This window comes from Orcinus orca, chromosome 8 (genome assembly GCF_937001465.1).
Source record: "Orcinus orca chromosome 8, mOrcOrc1.1, whole genome shotgun sequence".
Taxonomy (NCBI): Eukaryota; Metazoa; Chordata; class Mammalia; order Artiodactyla; family Delphinidae; genus Orcinus; species Orcinus orca.
Window position 1 is genome coordinate 48,408,931 of NC_064566.1, and position 14,327 is coordinate 48,423,257.

General features: G+C 48.9%; 2 protein-coding genes across 3 annotated transcripts; one reads left to right on the plus strand and one right to left on the minus strand.

The window, feature by feature from the left end:
* Positions 1-135: 135 nt before the first annotated feature.
* TIMM10B (translocase of inner mitochondrial membrane 10B) lies at positions 136-8,090 on the minus strand. Its single transcript, XM_049714158.1, has 5 exons — positions 7,957-8,090; positions 7,670-7,765; positions 2,448-7,472; positions 1,493-1,734; positions 136-1,236 (listed from the first exon to the last, which is right to left on the minus strand). The coding sequence occupies exons 1-3, from the start codon at positions 7,999-8,001 to the stop codon at positions 7,296-7,298; spliced, it is 318 nt and encodes a 105-aa protein (XP_049570115.1). The 5' UTR covers positions 8,002-8,090; the 3' UTR covers positions 136-1,236; positions 1,493-1,734; positions 2,448-7,295.
* Positions 8,091-8,152: 62 nt separating this feature from the next.
* On the plus strand, positions 8,153-13,021 carry ARFIP2 (ADP ribosylation factor interacting protein 2). Of its 2 annotated transcripts, XM_012536511.3 has the most exons (8): positions 8,157-8,299; positions 9,103-9,243; positions 9,501-9,597; positions 10,330-10,448; positions 10,625-10,846; positions 11,366-11,523; positions 11,673-11,847; positions 12,291-13,021. In XM_012536511.3, the coding sequence occupies exons 2-8, from the start codon at positions 9,145-9,147 to the stop codon at positions 12,444-12,446; spliced, it is 1,026 nt and encodes a 341-aa protein (XP_012391965.1). In that variant the 5' UTR covers positions 8,157-8,299; positions 9,103-9,144; the 3' UTR covers positions 12,447-13,021. The 2 variants fall into 2 exon arrangements, with proteins under 2 accessions (XP_033260521.1, XP_012391965.1); XM_033404630.2 differs by lacking the exon at positions 9,103-9,243 and having other exon boundaries at positions 8,153-8,299.
* Positions 13,022-14,327: the final 1,306 nt, after the last annotated feature.

A 14,327-nucleotide genomic window follows, 5' to 3' on the forward strand; every position in this document is an offset into this window, starting at 1 on the left:
GTATCTGCCTAGCCCACCTCACCCCCTGCAAAAACCCAAACAAGACACACTCCTTGATCACAGGGAGCTCAAAATTGGGGTTGGAGGTGGGGGGAACGCCTGAATGATTACAATGAATAGAAACTCAGCACGTGATAGAGTCCCACCTCTGCTTTATAAATCTGATAAGAATCCCAAACTTAAAAACTTAAAATGTCCAAAACCAGACTCCTAACTGCCTCCTTCCAAATAAACCTGTTCCTTTCACTGTCTTCCCCATCTCAGTAAATACCAAGTCCATTTTACCAGTTGCTTGGGTCAAAATTTAGCGTCACCTTTGACTCCCCTCTCCCCCCACACACATCCCATGTCTAATGCTTTAGCAAATTTTGTTAAGCTATAGCTTCAAAATATATCCAAAATCCAACTATTTCTCACCACCCTAAGAGCTAAACCTTGGTCTAGGCCACTATCACCTCTCACCTAGATTATTCCATAGACTTCTAACTGGTCTCTGTTTCCTCCCTTGCCCCTACAATCTGCTCTTTTCAGAGCAGCCAGTGACCTTTTTCAAATACAGGCAGATCCTATGACTCCTCTGCTCAAAACTCACTAATGCCTTATCATCTCATTCCCTCAGGAAAGCCAAAGTCCTACACAGCCTACAATTTGCTATCTCATCAGCTGGCTGCTACCTCTGTGGCCTTTTGACCATCTATCCCTATTCACACCACTCCTCTGTGCCTGGATCACACTGAGCATGCTCCCCCCCCCCCCCCCCCCCCCCCGCCCCAGCCAGAGCCTTCATACAGTACATCTCTGCTTACGGTTCATTTACAAGACAGAAGTTTTCTGTGGCTGTGTAACCAATTGCCACAAACTAAGCAGCTTTAAAACAACATCCATTTAGTATCTCACAGTTCTGTACATCGATGCCCAGCATGGCCTGACTGGGTTCTCTGCTCAGGATATCATAAGCCTGAAAGGTCATCTGGGCTGAGTTCTTGTCTGGAGGCTCTGGGGGAAAATCCTCCTCCAAGCTCATTCTTGTTGTTGACAGGATTCAGTTTCTTGCGGTTGTGGGACTGAGGTCCCTGTTTCCTCCTGGGCCTCAGGGGCCACTCTCAGGTCCTAGAGGCCACCTGTCTTCCTTGCCATATGGCACCTTCATCTTCAAACCAGCAGCAGTGCCTCAAATCCTTCTTATGTTTCAAATCTTTCTGACATTCTCTTCTGCATCCAGCCAGAGAAAACTCCCTGCATTTAAAAAGTTCATGTGGTTAGGCCAGGCCCACCCGGATAATCTCCCTTTCTTACAGTCAAGTATGTCATATAATACAACCTAATCACAGAAGTAAAATCTGTCATATTCACAGTCCTAGGGATTATATAGGGTGTGTACACAGGGGGTGGGAAATCTTGCGCACCATGTTAACATTCTGTCTACTACACATATGCTGTAATAACAAAAAGACCCCCAAAATACGATGGCTTAAACATAATAGAAGCTTACTTTTTCTCTCACACAACTGTCCAGGAATAAGTACTCCAGGGCTAATATGGCAGCCTTTTAGTTGTTCTGCCTTCTTCAAGGAAGTGGTCCTTATCTTCAAGGTCCAAGACAGTTCACCACCATGCGTGTTGGGCCTCATCCCAAGTAGTGAGATGGGGGAAAGAGTAGGAGAAGGCCCACCCTTACCCTTAAGGGCACAACCTGGCAATGCATGCATCACTCGATCACATGGACACACCTAGCTGCAAGGAAAGTTGCAAAATCTGATCTTTATTTTCAGCCACCATCTGCCCAGGTTAAAGTCAGGGGTTCTATTAGTAAAGGAAGAAGGGGACGATGGATGCTATGGGCAAGTAGAGGCTGATGCCACAGTGAACACTCTTTTTCCAGATGTCCACGAGGCTTCCTCCCTCATTTCAAGTTTCTGCTTAAGGAGACCTCATTAGTGAGTTCTTCTGTGACAACCTAGCCTAAAATAGCAACACTGTCCCCAGCTTACTTATCCTTCTTACCCTGCATTGATTTTCCCCATAGCACTTATTACCATCTCGTATCAATACTTACTTAACTGCTTATTGTCTGTTTCCCCTGACTAGAAGCATAAGCTCCACGGTGGCGGTTTCTGACTGCTCTCTGCTGTACCCCCAGCCCCTAGTACTAGGCACCATGAGTAGGTGATCACAAAATATTTGTGGAACAAAGGCATAAATATATAGCAATCAATCGTCATTAGTGAGAAACGGGACAGACTCTGGAAGTCACACTGACTGGATTGAAAACCTGACTCCACCACTTGCTAGTCGTGGGATATTTTACTGCAATTTTATTTTTTTGTGTAAAATGAAGATAACAGTAGTACCTACTTTACAGGGTTGTTGTGAGAACTGACTGAGTTAATGTATATAAAATGCTTAGACTAGAGCCTGGTAGATAGTACACACATGACATAACTGACCTGTGTGAGCTGCGTGCTTTTGTTGTTGTTTATGGCACTCTACCAAGTGCTGTGGACGTAATGGTGAACGAGACATAAAAGGGTTCAATGAGGGCACAAATAAGAATCCTTCCTGGAAAAGGCAAGGAAGAGTTACAGGTAGGCCTTAAAGTTTTAGGCCTTAAAATAATAGTTTTTTCCAGTTATAAAATAAATTATGGGGATGTAATACACAGAGGAGGGAATACAGTCAATAATATTGTAATTACTTTAAATGGTGACAGATGGTGACTAGACTTACTGTGGCGGTCATCTCATAAGGTATATAAATGTCAAATCACTATGTTGCACACCTGAAACTAATATAACTATGTATATCAATTATACTTCAGTTAAAAAAAGTTTTCCAGACAGACAAAGCCAAAAGGGAATTCTGTTCAGTAACCTCTACTGAGCCTTCAACACTACCTAATAATCTAATTATGTTCCTTTTGTCAGTTCACTCTCTCATTCTGTGCAATGACTATTTCAAACCTTCTGCTGTACTTTCTCATCTTCCATTTTCTTTGGCTTTACTCTCTGATGATAACTTCACTTCTGAATTATCAGTGACTAACGCTCAAAATGGGGATGAAACAATCCCAGAAAAATTACACTGAGAAATAATAGGACCTTGAGAAACTTTTAGATTTAATGGCTGGAGGTGGGTAAGCCCGCAAAGGAGGCTAAGAAGCTGTGGCCAGAGGTAGTAGTGAAAACACAAGTGGAATCACAGACACCAGTGAGAGTGTCCATGAGGAACAAGTCGATAGTACCAGATGCCACTAAGAAGTGAAGTAAGCTGAGGAAATAACCACTGGATTCAGGGATATGAAGGCCACTTGGTGAGCTAGGGTGACCTCAGGAAGAACTATTTCAATAGAATAAAGGTTACAGAAGTCAAAATAGGGTGGGGGGAGAAGTGGGAATGGAGAAGACCAAAGTATCCACTGTTTTGAGTTTAGCCGTAAAATGGAAAAAAACTGGACGGTACCTGTGAGGTAGAGTGGTTTGTTTGCTGTAACGGGAGTCTTCGGCATGCTTAAACACTGATGAGAATTTAGTAAAGTGGGAAAAAGTCAGAGATCTCCAAAGAAGGAAGGACTAGGATTCAGTGCACAGGAACAGGCACTGGCCATGAGCGATATTTGTCCTGTTTAGACAGGAGGGAAAGAGGAGAGAATGATGCAGATGTAGATGGGTGACCAAGTTTTGAGTTGCAAGATGTTGCGGAAGTTCCTAACTGATAGCTTTTACTTTTGCCTATGAAGTTAAAATAAGGTTACCTGCGGAAAGTGAAGAGAATCATGGGGATAATAAGAGGCTTAAGAATATTGGTTTGGGGCTTCCCTAGTGGCACAGTGGTTAAGAATCTGCCTGCCAATGCAGGGGACATGGGTTTGAGCCCTGGTCCGGGAAGATCCGTGGAGCAACTAAGCCCGTGAACCACAACTACTGAGCCTGCGCTTTAGAGCCCATGAGCCACAACTACTGAGCCCACGTGCCTAGAGCCTGTGCTCCGCAACAAGAGAAGCCACTGCAATGAGAAGCCCGCGCACCGCACCGCAATGATCAGTAGCTCCCACTCACCGCAACTAAAGAAAGCCCATGCGCAGCAAAGACCCAATGCAGCCAAAAAATAAATAAATAAAAATAAATAAATTTATATAAAAAAAGGAATATTGATTTGAAATAGTCATTGCAGGGAACAGGAAAGACGACTAGAAAAATCTAGTGGGATTACAGGGCCTCAGACTCCATTTGAAGTTGATAACCATGGATTCATAGCGATATAAATCTGCTCTATAGTCATTACCTTGGGCAGTTTTTAGATGTCCAAATGCAGGCACAAATGTTTCATTTTACCCAGGCCCAACAAAGAAATGAGAGGGAAGGAAATTTAGCCTATTCCAAAAGAATTACTAGAATTTCATAAGGACTTTGTTTTTGGCCACGCCCCATAGTGTTCGGGAGCTGAGTTCCTAGACCAGGGATCGAACCCAGGCCCCCTGCAGTGGAAGTGCGGAGCCTCAACCACTGGACGACCAGCGAAGTCCCAAGAATGACTAGAATTTAAGCTCGACAGGAATCTAAAGACAGGAAGGTGTTAATGGAGAGAATGTAGAAGCAATGGTCTGAACGCTGCATTGAAATTAAAAAAAAAAAAAATGGTAGAGGAATAGTCCAATAAACAGAGGAAGGAATACAGTCAGTGAATAAGATGCAAGTAACAGTGTTTTGAAGATGGAACAGTTTGGGGTGGTGGACAATGGAAAGGATGTAAGTAAGAGTAGCCAAGACAGAGTAGAAATCATTAGAGATTGGGTCAAGGAACTAAGAGACAAAAAACACTGAATGGACTGTCTTGTGTAACATTAAAGTATCAAGAGGAAGACCAACGGCTAGCTCTGCAGAGGAAAGTAGGAGAGTGGCAGTTACTACAGATAAGTAATAAGAGAGGTGATACAGTTGAATAGGCTCAAAGGAATTAGACTTTGCAAAGGAGTAGGCAGTTAAGTTCTGAAGCCACAATAGCAAGAACAACCCTGTCTCAAATATGTGTTTGTGATAAAGGGATAAAGCTTTGTCAACATTTATCCTCGTGTTGTGCTTGAAACATCACATTGCTCATTATACCAATGGCTAAGACGTCATGGTAAGACCTCAAGGAGATTTCAGTGACAAAGGAAGACGGATAGTAGGAAGAAGGTACTTTTCGTTAAGTATTGAACCTATTTATAAACAGAAAGGAAAGAAGAGATTAAAAAGTCTTGGTGGATCAGACTGAGGGACACTTGTCTTTCCATGCCTAGGGAAAAGTTGACTGCAGATGAGCAGGCAAATATAAGCTCTGGAAGTTCAAAGGACATAGGCTTTAGAGTCAGACAGATCTGTGTTCCTACCCCTTCTCCAGCAATTACTAATTACGTGACATGGAAACATAGATAATTCACAGTGGAAGTTTATTGCAGGGATATACATAAATATTGATGGAGAAGAATCCTCCCACTATCAGAATATCCCAGGTCCCCAATCCTGTCTCTGGGAATTGCAAAGTTCACAAGCTGCTTTACCTGCATTTACACTTTTCAAGGAGAGAACTTTATTGGGCAGACATGAAGCCACTCAGTAGGAAAGTTCCTGATCAACAACTTTTTTTATTAAGGAAGGGTCTTAGCAAACCTTTCTGTTCAAGATTTGTTCAGCTAATGAGGCAAAAAGCTGATGAGAGCCACTTTTCTCAATAGGTAACTGCGTATAAGGTGGGCTTCTGGTACATACTGAATTCTTGCCTCCTCATCTGTTAAGTGGGGATAATACCAAGACCAGAACCTATACAAAGCGGGTGCTCAACAGATATTTTGAAAGGCAGCCTGGTGTAGTAAAAGATTTTAAAGACAGGTCTGCATTTTCAGACAGGGTCTGCTACCAGAGAATTTCAATGCCCTGATCTGTACAGGAGAGGAAACATCTGCTTTGTGGATGGTTGTAAGTTTTCTTTTATTTCGTTTTTTTTTTTTTTTTAAATGATTGTAGGAGCCAATGTCTAAGAAGTTCTACTTCCATTTTAAAAATCAAACATGGTCACCTGATGGGGAATAGTCAAGGATGAGGCAGGGGATTAAGGAGAGCAATGAAGGTGTAAAATAACTGCTGTAGTGATTAGGAGAGCAAACAGACCAGGAACTCACAAAGGGTTGCTTGTTTGTAACGAGGGCTTGGTTGAGGTTGGAGATCTTGAATATTTAGTGGCATTCACTACACAGCTTTGTTTTTCTCTAGCAGTGTGAATGGAGGAACAGAAATGTTAAAACAGCTGATACAAAAAGGACACAAAAATGGCAAGAAAATTCAGTGATGTATAGGCCACTCAGATTGCTGAATACAGAAGTAAATTCCACACTGAGGGAAATAATGAGGAAAGAACAGACAGGCTGGAATTAGAAATCACAGAACAGGCACAGTGGGAACAATCTGGGGTAGAGGAAGAGATGGAATCAGGAGATTACAGACAAGCAGTGAGACATTAAGGTAACATTCAAGAAGTCCTGAAGATTTGGCTTTCTTCCTTTTTTTCCCATAACCATCACCATCTACTTCTCCCTTAGGTTTTTATCCCTCGAGTCTGACTGTATTGCAGAATACGGTTCCACAAGTTTTCCCCTTTCTGACTGCTCCTGAAGACAAGCACACAGATCTTCTTTGTTTAAAGATTTTACTGCTCATCCTAAGAAGACAGAAAATATTAAGTAAGTAACAACTTGAGGAAGTGGTTGACGTTCCAGAACACCCCAGAATTCTTACAGGTTTCATCTCTGTCTGAGGCTACTGACTTCCCAGGAGGTAGCGCCTAAAAGCCCTGTGGATTCTTAATCTGCTGTCCTTAGATATCTCTAAGTGAGCCATTTAAGTCAGACAGATTTAAGGACAGCTAGACAGAGTTCCCATTTTCTGTCATCTGGGCAGAAACCAACTTCTTGTCGCTATTACCAGTCTTAAAATTGTACCCACAGATGTCGCTTTAACCAGGTGCCTGGGAATGCTGACGTTTTCCTTCTACACATTGAAGGCAATTTCTCTGCTGCCAGGGCTGAAGCATCCTGACAGAATAATAAAGATGGTGTCAATCAAGTGGGCAAAGCTTCCTTGCCCAGAATATAAACCAAACAAAGTAAAAGTGGGTTTATTAGCTCCAGGAAAAGGAGCAACAGTACCCAGCTCTCAGGCAACTCCTCACTTTCTATATACAGGTCGCACCCAGCCCAAGGTCCACTGGCTCCTTAAATATGAGGGTCCATCCAGTGCCTCCCTTCCCGGGGTTGGGGACGACTAGCTCCCTGATGGCGAGGTTTCGGGCTGTTCGGCAGCAACACCTGGCACAGATGAGGCAGCCTCGTAGTCTGCGATGCGGCGCTGTACCAGGGCAGGCATGAGCTGCACGTAAGCGGCCATGAGGCGGTGGTTGGAATGGATCAGCTTCCCAGCACAGCTGTGCAGACAGGCCTCCTGGAAGGAAGACAGAGTGGAAGTAGAAGCCAAAGGTGTCTCGTCAGGTCCGTCTCCTTCCTTCCCATCCCCAGCCTAGGGGCGAGGGTCGTAGAAAGGCCAGTGCCAGAGGTAGGGGAAGTGGCGGAAGAGGGAAGCAGTCTACGGTTAACTCTGAGGACCGAGGGTAATCTCCCTACTCGGTTCCCCCACCTAACCTCCTCAGCATCCAGAGCTCGGTGGTGCAGGCTGGGCACGCAGCGCTGGAAGCAGAGTTCCGTCATCCGATTGTAGACCAACAGGAAGTCCCGCAGCTGGGAAGAAGGGGGACAAGGAACTCAGCGAAGAGGGGCCACATCTCAATTCAAGGCCGCGCCGCCCGAGCTTTCCCAGGACCGCACCCCATGGCCCGACGTTCCCAGCCCTCTGATGCCTGGTTCCTTGGGGTTCCCGCCATGCAGACAGGGATGCTAGCTGAACGCGTAGCCCCAAAGCTCCCACTCACGTTTCTGAGCTGCTGCTGCTGTTGCTGCTGCTGCTGCTGCTCCATCACGCCACCGGCGCGTGCCCTATGTCACTTCCTTCACAGCTTCTCGGTAACGCCCCGGAAGTGACCTCTCGTGACTCCCCAGGGACAGAGAGGTTGGCTCCAGGATAGCCCTGCCCCCAGATGCCAACGTCACTTCCGCCCTCATAATCTGCGACGTGGCCGGCTTCTTCTGCCCGTGAAAGGACGTCACTTCCGCCGAGTCCCTGACCTGCTGCTAGGATCGCGACAGGAACTGGAGCCCGAGGTCCCCGCGCGACCCGGGCCTGGCGCCCTGAGGGGAAGAGCCGCCCGGCCCGAGGTGAGAGGGACGTGCATGGGCGAGGGCAAGTTGAATGCACGAACCTGACGTGAGGGCAAGATGCCTCTGAACCCTGGGGAAGGATGAGGACACACCTGATGCCCAGGTGTATGGGGGGAGGGCGGAGACTCACACACCTGGGGAGACATAACTGACTTTGGAAGGGATCACCTACCTATGTACTGGGAAAAAGAGGCTTTTCCCAGAGGTTGTGAACTTATACCAAGTGATTCAACAAAGGCCTGAAGGGGGAGGGCCCGAGGAAGAGGAGGTGCATGGGATGGAGGAAGGGGAGACCCCCTGCAGGAAAGAGGAAGAAACACTAAAGGAGTGTGAGAGGCCGAGCAGTGGAGAACATACCTGAATGGGGGTACACACCTGAGCCCTGGGAAAGGGGTTCATCTCCTGATGGGGAGAAACACCTGCATGGGCATATGCTTCTTGAGAGCACAGACTTTATCTCTCTTGTTCACTGCTGTTTCTCTATTGCCTCAAATAGTGCATGACACGTAGTAGGCACTCATTAAATGTCTGTTGAGTGAGTGAATGCATGAATGATCACCGGAGTCCTGGTAGGATAGGGGGGTTCATGAGAACATGACCTCAGGTCAGGCACACCTGAGGCCTGGGTGTGCGTGTTACAAATATGCACCTTGGAGGGGAGAAACACATATACTTCAGGGAAGAGTAGTGGCCAAACCCCAGAACACTGAGGCCCTGGGACAACCTCCGAAATGGCAGGGGAGATCTTCCTCTTTGGAGTCCTGGCCAGTTTCCAGAACTGTCTGTGTTGGGCTTTGCAGGGTGCTGGGGTAGAGACTTTGACTCCAGTCCCTTCGCTAGCCATGACGGACGGGATCCTAGGGAAGGCAGCCACAATGGAGATCCCCATCCACGGGAATGGTGAAGCTGGGCAGCTTCCTGAGGATGATGGGCTGGAGCAGGTGCTTCTGTTTGATTCTTCATATTGTTTCACTTGAGGAATCCCAACTCATAAACCCTGAACCCTCGTCCCTATTCCAGTAGCCTTCCCCTAACTTACCTAATCTCCCTTCAATCTTTTTACAAATCTTTGTTCTGATTCTGTGCAGACTTCCCTTGTGTGCTCTCTCTATGATGCTTCAATCCAAGCTTGTTTTCACCCCCAAAATGCTTCAGCTGCCCCTATGTTCCTGAAGCCCCCCTCTTCTCTGGCCTATAGGACCTCCAGCAGGTGATGGTGTCAGGACCCAACCTCAATGAAACCAGCATTGTGTCTGGTGGCTATGGGGGCTCTGGTGATGGACTCATCCCCACAGGTATGAATGATCAGAACAGGACAGGAAGCTTGAGTGGAGAGGGGGAGAGTGGTGGTTCTAGGGAGCATAGAGTATGTCTAAGAAGGCTTGAATTATGTCTGGAGATCCTGGGAACCTCTGCTAGTATGAACCCTATGGAATCTCAGCCCAAGGCCAGCTCCCAGAGTTGTCCATCTGCTCCCACTTGTCATTTAGCCCCACTTGTCCTTTCTCTGCTGTCACCACCTAAGTCAAGCAAAGAACTCTGTTTCCCAGGCCTCCCCTGCCTGCTCTGGAGCCTGAATCTGATTTGGAACTTTGTGAGGCTTCTCAGAGTTTTACTTTAGACTGTAACATTTAGAGGAACAAACAGCTCTGAATCTCACACTGACTAGTATCCACGTGGGAATGTCAGCCGGGTTTTCTGTTTGATGGACCCACTATCCCTGATCAGTCACCCCATACTCAGCCTATTTCCTGCTGTTTTCTCCACCCCTGTACACTAGCAACTCCCTCTTCCCTCCTTCTTCAGTCCCCACCGCCACTTCAGAAGGAGGCCGGATGTATATTGGGTTTTGGCTCTCAGGGCACAATGTATGAGTTCCTCCTAGTGAGTAGGAGAATCTAATTGTCTCTAGGTTCTGCTCCTTCAGGGAAGTCATTTTCATGTGCTGGGAGGGAAGTATGGGCGGAACCACAGAGGTGTCTGATTGTATCTGAGAGAGGCTGGTGTCAGAGAACTTGGTCCTTTAGGGTCTGGCCGCCATCCATCTCACAATACCAACTCTGCTGGCCCTGGAGATGAGGTGGCTCGGGGCATCGCTGGAGAGAAGTTTGACATCGTCAAGAAATGGGGCATCAACACATATAAGGTGGGATTCAAGCACCTCTCCCTTCCCCCAAACTCCCCTGGGTACCTTTTCCCCATCTTCCAGATCCTAATGTCCCATCTACGGCTGAGACTAGGAGCGTGGGGATGCTGGGGAAGGTACGTTTTGGGAGGACAGGGTGCTAGGGTCTCTGAACTATTCCCTCACTTCCCAATCAGTGTACAAAGCAGCTGTTGTCAGAGCGATTTGGCCGAGGCTCCCGGACTGTGGACCTGGAGCTAGAGCTGCAGATTGAGCTGCTGCGTGAGACGAAGCGCAAGTATGAGAGTGTCCTGCAGCTGGGCCGGGCACTGACAGCCCACCTCTACAGCCTGCTGCAGACCCAGCATGCACTAGGGGACGCCTTTGCTGACCTCAGCCAGAAGTCCCCAGAGCTTCAGGTGCCTCAGCCAGGCCTGAGAGGGTGGGGGGCTGGGCCCGGGCCCGCCAGGCAGTCACCCCTCAGCCTCCCTCCCTCCTGCAGCCCAGAGGGAGAACCCCTCCAGGGCGGGCCCAGCTCTGCCCCCAGCAGCACCCACCTGTGGAGGCAGGGGCTCGTACGGAGGTCCAGAAGTTGGAGGGGGTGGGGCAGGCGGCACACCAGGTGCCTCACAAGTACCCCTCTCTGCATTGACAGGAATGCCTTCAGTGCTCAGCCTAATCGGAGCCCCTCCTTTGCCTGCTGCACTAGCTTTCCCTACTCCAGTTCTGTGAACTTCATCTGAGGCCCTCACTCCCACATTCCTGTCCCAGGCATCCCCAGGGCAGCCCCACTAACTTTCTGGCTAAGAGAGCCTTGCTGGAGGCAGTGCTGGGTTGTTCCACTTTCAATGGCTGGTTCCTCCCGGGAGAGGAGGGGAAAGAAGGGGCCCTACAGCCCCGACTGTTACTCAAGGCCTGTCCCTCCCTTCTGCCCTCAGGAGGAATTTGGCTACAATGCAGAGACGCAGAAGCTGCTGTGCAAGAATGGAGAGACGCTGCTAGGGGCTGTGAACTTCTTTGTCTCTAGCATCAACACGTTGGTAACCAAGACCATGGAAGACACACTCATGACTGTCAAACAGTATGAGGCTGCCAGGTGTGGGCACTGGCAGGGCCTAGGGTTTGGGACATTTGGCTGGCATGGGTGGAAGTTTGAGCTTTAGGGGCACAAGAATTGAGAAAAGAAAGGAGAGTATGTGTGGAGGGCAAAGGGGTGGAGACCAGCCCATATCACCCCCTCCCCAGGCTGGAATACGATGCCTACCGGACAGACTTAGAGGAGCTGAGCCTAGGCCCCCGTGATGCAGGGATGCGCGGTCGACTTGAGAGTGCCCAGGCCACTTTCCAGGCCCATCGGGACAAATATGAGAAGCTGCGGGGAGATGTGGCCATCAAGCTCAAGTTCCTGGAAGAAAACAAGGTGCTAACCCCACCCCTTTGACCCAGCCCACCTTCCCATCTGTAACACTGACCTCACCCCCCCCCAAAAAAAAACCCTCCCCATTATTGGATGGGGAAATGCGGCCTGGCTAAGGAGTGGGATCTTCCCCAGCCCACTCAAGCCCTGGACCTTTCCCGTCACCCTCCCTCTGATCCCCTGAGGATTTGACTGCTGATCCCAAGAACATAACTGGGAAAAATCCACCCCTTAGGCTTGGGTGCCAGAACCTCTGGCCCTGCCAATCAGGTCAGGTTTCTCCTATCACACTGGCTTTTATCCTTTGGCTCCCTTGATGGAGGTCAGCCCCCACTCCAAAAGCACGATCAGAGCAGAGTCCATGTGCCCCTGGTCTGGGCTCAGGCTCACAGCCCCTCAGGAAGGGCGTCTGAGTCCAGTCTCAGCTGACCTTGCTGGCCCCCCAGATTAAGGTGATGCACAAGCAGCTGCTGCTCTTCCACAATGCCGTGTCAGCCTACTTCGCTGGGAACCAGAAACAGCTGGAGCAGACCCTGCAGCAGTTCAACATCAAGCTGCGGCCTCCAGGAGCTGAGAAGCCCTCCTGGCTGGAGGAGCAGTGAGCCACTCCAGCCCAACCTGGCTGTCAAGGACATTGGGAGGGGCAGTCCCAGGGTGGGGGAGATTTGGACATGGGACATCCCTTGCCACCTGCGCTCTGGCTTGGGCTCCCTTTCCCTGGCTGGGGCCTGACAGGAGGTCTGCAGGCCCAGCAGCTGCTGCCCTGTCCTTTATCTTCCTGGCCACTGGGCTTCATTCCCAGATCTTTTCCTTCCACTCCACAGCCAAAGGCTATGACAAAAACCACTCCCTGGCCAATGGCATCACTCCTCAGGCCTATCCCAGTTCCTGGGGTGCGCCCCCTGACCAATGGCAGAGCCTCGAAAGGCCCTGTCAGCCAATGGCAGCTCTTCTTGGGCTCCCCTGGGCCAATGATGTTGCCTCCAATATCCTTTGTCCCTCCTCAATGCGTGCCCATTGCAGAGAAGGGGACTGGGACCAAAGGGGTGGGGATATGGGGAGCCCCATTTCTGGCCCTGCATCTGAATGGGTCTCCCCTCACCTACCCACCCAGTTTAATTGTGCTTAGAGCCCTGGAAGATTGGGACCTAGCACTAGGAATAAACCTTTCATAAAAGCAGGCCCAGTGAGGTCAATTTGTGGGGGACTCTAGGAGGGTGGTCTGGGTAGAGAAACACTCAGTCTAATTACACACCAAAATCCTATCATTTCAGGAGAGCTGGGGCCAGATAGCTGAAGTCACAGGTTTCAGGAACAATCTGAGGGCCTACTCTCCTCCCCCAGCCCCAGTAGGAGCCAAAGCTTTATTTGCCCTTTAGGCTAGCACCAAGATAGCAATGGATCTTAAAACACAGGGCCCAGAGCGGGTTGGGCCCACTGACCTCCATCATCCAATCATTCATACAGCAAATATTTACTGAGTGTTTTTATTTGCCAGGCACTGTGCTAGACCCTGGCGAAACATCAGGGAATAAAACACGGTCCCTGCCCACAGTGCTTACAGCCTAGTGGGGGATGGAGGCAAGTAACTAGGCAACTACAATACAGTGATAAGTACTAGGATACAGAAATACAGAAGTACAGGGGGCTATGGGAGCACAGAGGAGGGGCATCTAGCCTAGATAGGTGGAGATGGGGATGTCAACTTGAAAGCTGAGACCTGAGGGTAACTAGAGGATAGCCAGGTAAAGAGTAGGGGGAAGATCTTCTTAGGCAAAGAGGCCAACATACGTGAAGGCCCTGAGTAGGAACAGGAAGGAATTCAGCTTGGGAAGAATGAAGGGGGAGTGGCTAGAGGATGACTCTAGAGGTAAGGTGGTAGACCATGCTGAGCCTCTTCAGGCTGCTTACGGACTTTTGCCCTTTGTTCAAAGGAGCTGTGAAGCCTTATCAGCAGACGTTTGACGACAGGGGAGTTTAGGACTGAGGAAAGAAGTCTTTGTGAGGCTTAAAATAGTGTTATACAGACCGGAGTTGCCTCATATTGAGTAGTCTCTTAGCCCTGGCCCCATATTCCAAAGCAAGGGTGAACCCTGTCTGAAGCTCATTCACAAGCACCACAGCACCTGCGCTGGGTGCCAGAACTGAGGCAGATTAGAAGTCAAGGCACTTCCCAGGGTCCCTGCTGCATCCCGGTGTCGAGCCCAAATCTGAACCTTGTGTGATGCAAGAAAGCTCCCCAACAGCACTTTGATTTACTCAGGGACCGGGTACCATCACCCTATGCTCCTTGACCAAGGAATGCTCCAGATTTTTTCAGCATTCTCCCCTACCTCTGGAAGGGCGCAGTTATCTGACTGGAGCTTCATTATAGAGTGGGGTGGCCCCTCACTTTAGGGCCACTGGGGCTTTTTCAACATGAAAGGTACTGAGGTTCCAAGTGACTGGAGGCAGGACCTGTAAGCAGAGCTCAAACCCTGGTT